Source organism: Belonocnema kinseyi, chromosome 6 (genome assembly GCF_010883055.1).
Source record: "Belonocnema kinseyi isolate 2016_QV_RU_SX_M_011 chromosome 6, B_treatae_v1, whole genome shotgun sequence".
NCBI classification, from domain to species: Eukaryota; Metazoa; Arthropoda; class Insecta; order Hymenoptera; family Cynipidae; genus Belonocnema; species Belonocnema kinseyi.
In genome coordinates, this window is record NC_046662.1 from 8027424 (window position 1) to 8031457 (window position 4034).

The 4034-nt window shown below is 26.8% G+C and overlaps 1 protein-coding gene across 1 annotated transcript in view; it reads left to right on the forward strand.

Moving 5' to 3' along the window:
* The first annotated feature begins 829 nt into the window (after positions 1 to 829).
* Positions 830 to 4034, forward strand: part of LOC117174288 (tRNA methyltransferase 10 homolog A) — a 12474-nt gene continuing 9269 nt past the window's right edge. The window contains exon 1 of the mRNA XM_033363244.1: positions 830 to 1141. Coding sequence (XP_033219135.1) covers positions 975 to 1141 — 167 coding nt within the window. The 5' untranslated portion in view covers positions 830 to 974. The remainder of the gene's footprint in view (positions 1142 to 4034) is intronic.

A 4034-nucleotide genomic window follows, 5' to 3' on the forward strand; every position in this document is an offset into this window, starting at 1 on the left:
TATACAATATTTAGTTGCGCGATTAGATAGTATTTTATTTACACAACTACATAATTATTGTAGTTTTATTGGGACCTATTTTAATTAATGCATCACAATTCCCGATTAATCGTTCAAATTGAAACGGACAAGTGAGATTTAGACAAGGAGCAATTGAATTCACAACGATTGATCTGAAACTTCTCTTATTGTCGCATAAAGTAGACCGAGATGGTTTAATCGTTTTGAAACGATAAGTATGCCATGTTGTTCGAACAATCGCATGGCACAAATAACTGTTTTCTATAACTTGGAAGAAAATTATTTTTCACCAAAAATATATTTGAATAATATTTGTTTATTACTTCAAGGCAAATCAAATTACTAAAAAAATGAATCATTATTTTTATTTGAAAATGAGAAAGAATATCCTAAATATATTCGCAGCAAAAAAATGTTTCCTAAGTAATTCAAAAATAAAGTTTCGTCTTAGGGTACCTTTTCACGGAGACATTGTTTGAGTTAATCGTTGAATTAATTTGACACATTCAGTTCGCATCTAGGTTATTAACCAATCAAATTTTCCATAAACTAACAAATCAGCTAGAAATAAATCCTATGAAAAATATTAATTCCTCCATTAATTCAAAACAGGCCACAGTGAAAAGGTACCCTCATGCAATTGGGGTAATTGACCCTCGGTATGCAGCCGTCTTTCAGTTGACGTCACATAGTGAAATACCTACTTTTTTCTAGTTCTGATATTGGCACCAGATGGCGAAATGGTCGAATATCATTCCCAATGCCAGACCTTATTGTTAGCGACCTTGGCTACAACAAGACTACCATAATAACCTTAAATATTAATATCATAAACATGCCTGCAGACATGCCTTAACTCGTAAATATGTAATTTAAAAAATAAAAAATAAGTAAAAAGATAAAAACAGTAAGCACGTCGTTATTTTTAAATCATTTTATAAAAGTACTTCAAAATGGTCGATAGTAATGATAATAACGAGGATAATAATGAAATCGTAAACATGATTCTCGAAACGGAAAAGACAGATGTGACAGCAACGACCGAAAGTAATATGAGCAAACGTCAGTTAAAAAGAATTATGAAATCACAAAAATGGCTTGAAAGAAAATCTGAGAAAAGGTCAAGTACGAAATCAACTATTTATACAATAAATTTCCATGAATGCATGTGTGTCATCATGAACTACAAATACATGAGGAAATTCTTTTCTATTATTTTTTTAACATCACATCATATGCGATATTTTCGAGAATATTTTAATACCTCTGTACCATAAGATTTTCAATTTTTTCTAAAAAATTTGTATTTGTATTTGTATTTGCGATTTGGCTTGTAGTTAAGAATTTTATTATTAGGTTGGAAACTCAACAATTTTATTAAAGTCATAGTTTTTGTTTGAAATATCTATCTTAATTCATTTGTTGAGCATTCTCCTTTCCCGGGAGAAAATTTCAATTATTTACGTAACGGTTGAACAATTTTATTCAAAAATCATTTTTTGTTGAAAATAAATTTTGTTGTGTGTTCAAAATCTTACTTTTTTGTTTAGAAGTCTGTTTTTTTTTAAATTTTAAATTAATTTTTTTACCTGCAAATGTAACTTTTCCACTTTTTCTTGAAAACTGATGTTTTTAATCAGAAATTCGTGTTTATTGGTGGAAAAGTAATTTTTTTTGTAGAAACTTTTTTTGTTATAAATTCATAGTTTCTGGTTGAAAATGCACCATCTTTACAAAAAATTTGTCTTTTCGCTTGAAAGTTAAACAGTTCAGATGCGATTTTTTTCTTTCTGGACTGAAAAAGTTTTATTTATTAAAAATCCGCCTTTTTTTTAGAAAATTTAACTTCTGGTTTGAAAGTAGAACTACTTTGTTAAAAATTCCTTTTTTTTGTTAAAGATTCATCACTTTAATTGAAACTTTATCTCTTTGGTTGAAAATTTGTCTTTTTTGGTTAAAAGTCGACCTACGATGTTAAAACTTCAATTTCTTTGATTGCAGATTCATAATTTTAGCAGAAAATTCAGCTATTTTGTTGAATTATTTTACTTAAAATTCATATTTTTTAGTTAAAAATTGAAACTCAACTGCTTTGTTGAAATATGCATTTAATTTCCTTTTTTGTTAATTTACCTTTTTTGAGAATTCATCGTTTTGTTGAAAATTACACTTTTTGTGTTAAAAATTCAACTTTATGGTTTAAACTTATTATGTTTTGTTAAAAAATTATACTATTTGGCTGATGATTGTTTTTTGTATCAGAAAATTGCAGTCTTTGTTTCAAAATTCAACTGTTTTTTTGAAAATTCAAGTATTATCTTAAACATTCCTCTTTTTAGGTTGAAAATTCAACTATTTGGTCAAAAGTTCAACTATTTGGTCAAAAATTCAACTGTTTTACATTGGGAAATGATCTTTTTGTTGAAAATTCAACTTTGTTAAAGCTTTATATTTTTTGTTTTAAAATTAGACAATTTGACTTAAAATTGTTTATTGTAGTAGAAAATTGCAGCATGTTGTTCCAAGTTAAACTTTTTTTTTTTAAATTAAAGTACTTTGATAGAGAAGTCACATTTTTTGTCGAAGGTTAATTATTTTTAATTTGAAAGTGTACCATTATATTTTTGGTTCAGAATTCATCTTTTTTGGTTGAAAATTTCACTATTTTGTTGCATATTCGTATTTTTTTATAGAAAATGAATTTTTTGGTAGAAAAGTCATCATTTTTTGTTGAAAATTCCACTATTTTCTAAAAAAAAATTGTTTATAGAAAATTCATCCTTTTGTATTGAAAATTCATATTTAGGTACAAAATTCATATTTTTTGGTTGAAAGTTAATTATTTAAAATTTTCGGTTAAAAATTCAACTATTTAATTTTTCTTTGAGAATTCACCTTTTTGTTGAAAATTCAACTCTGTTTTTGGTTGAAGCTGAATATATTTTGTTGTAAAATTAGACTATTTTATTGCAAACTGGTTTTTCTAAATAAATTTGCAGAAAATTACAGTATTAGGTTCAAAGTTCAACTGTTTTTTTGAAATTTATATTTTCTGATTTAAAATTCACCCTTTTTTTGTTAAACCTTAAACTGTATTCTCAAAAACTCAATTATTTCGTATAAATTCTACTGTTTTTGGTTGAAGCTTAATCAATTTTGTTTAAAATTCTATCAATTTGTTGAAAATTCATCTTTTTCGGTTGAAAATGCAAGTATTTGGTTAAAAATTCAATTCGCCTGTTGAAAATTTGTATTTTGGGATTTAAAATTCACCCTTTTTTGTTAAACCTTAAATTGTATGCTCAAAAATTCAATTATTTTGTTAAAAATTTTACTGCTTTTGGTTGAAGCTTAATCTATTGAAAATGTAACTATTTGCTTAAAAATTTAATTGTTTTGTTGAAATACTTTTCCTTAATTTAACTGTTTGGTTGAAAATTCGTTTTAGTTTAGTTGAATATCAACTACTCAATTTTTCCTTGAGAATTCACGTTTTTGTTGAAAATGTTTTTTTTGTAGTAGAAAATTCCAGTGTTACATTCGTTCTTTTGTATTTAAGGGCATGTGACACAGCTAAATACCTATATTATCGACCACAGTTTTTCGGTTCAATGAATTTTTTTTTGAACCTAAGAACTTTTTTTGTAAATAAAATATCGAGCTGAAACTTTGGAAGATGTATTAGAGTACAATAAAGTACGTTTAGGTACTGCATTTTGGTAGGAACTTCACTGAAAATTATTTCATCTTTTTTCTGAACCTCAACATTTTTTGAACGTTCGAACTTTTTTTATACATAAAATATCGGTCTCAAACTTTGAAAAATGCAAGAGCCGAAATAAAACTACGTTAAATTACAAAGCTTAATAATAATAGATGTAAAAAAAATCTTCAACAATCAATTCCAACGACATCAGCCGGTAACGTTGTACACGAAAATACGTAACCTCTAGAGCCTCGTCTAGTGGCCGCCAGGTTTCGTATTTTCGTGTACAACGTTACCGGCTGATGCC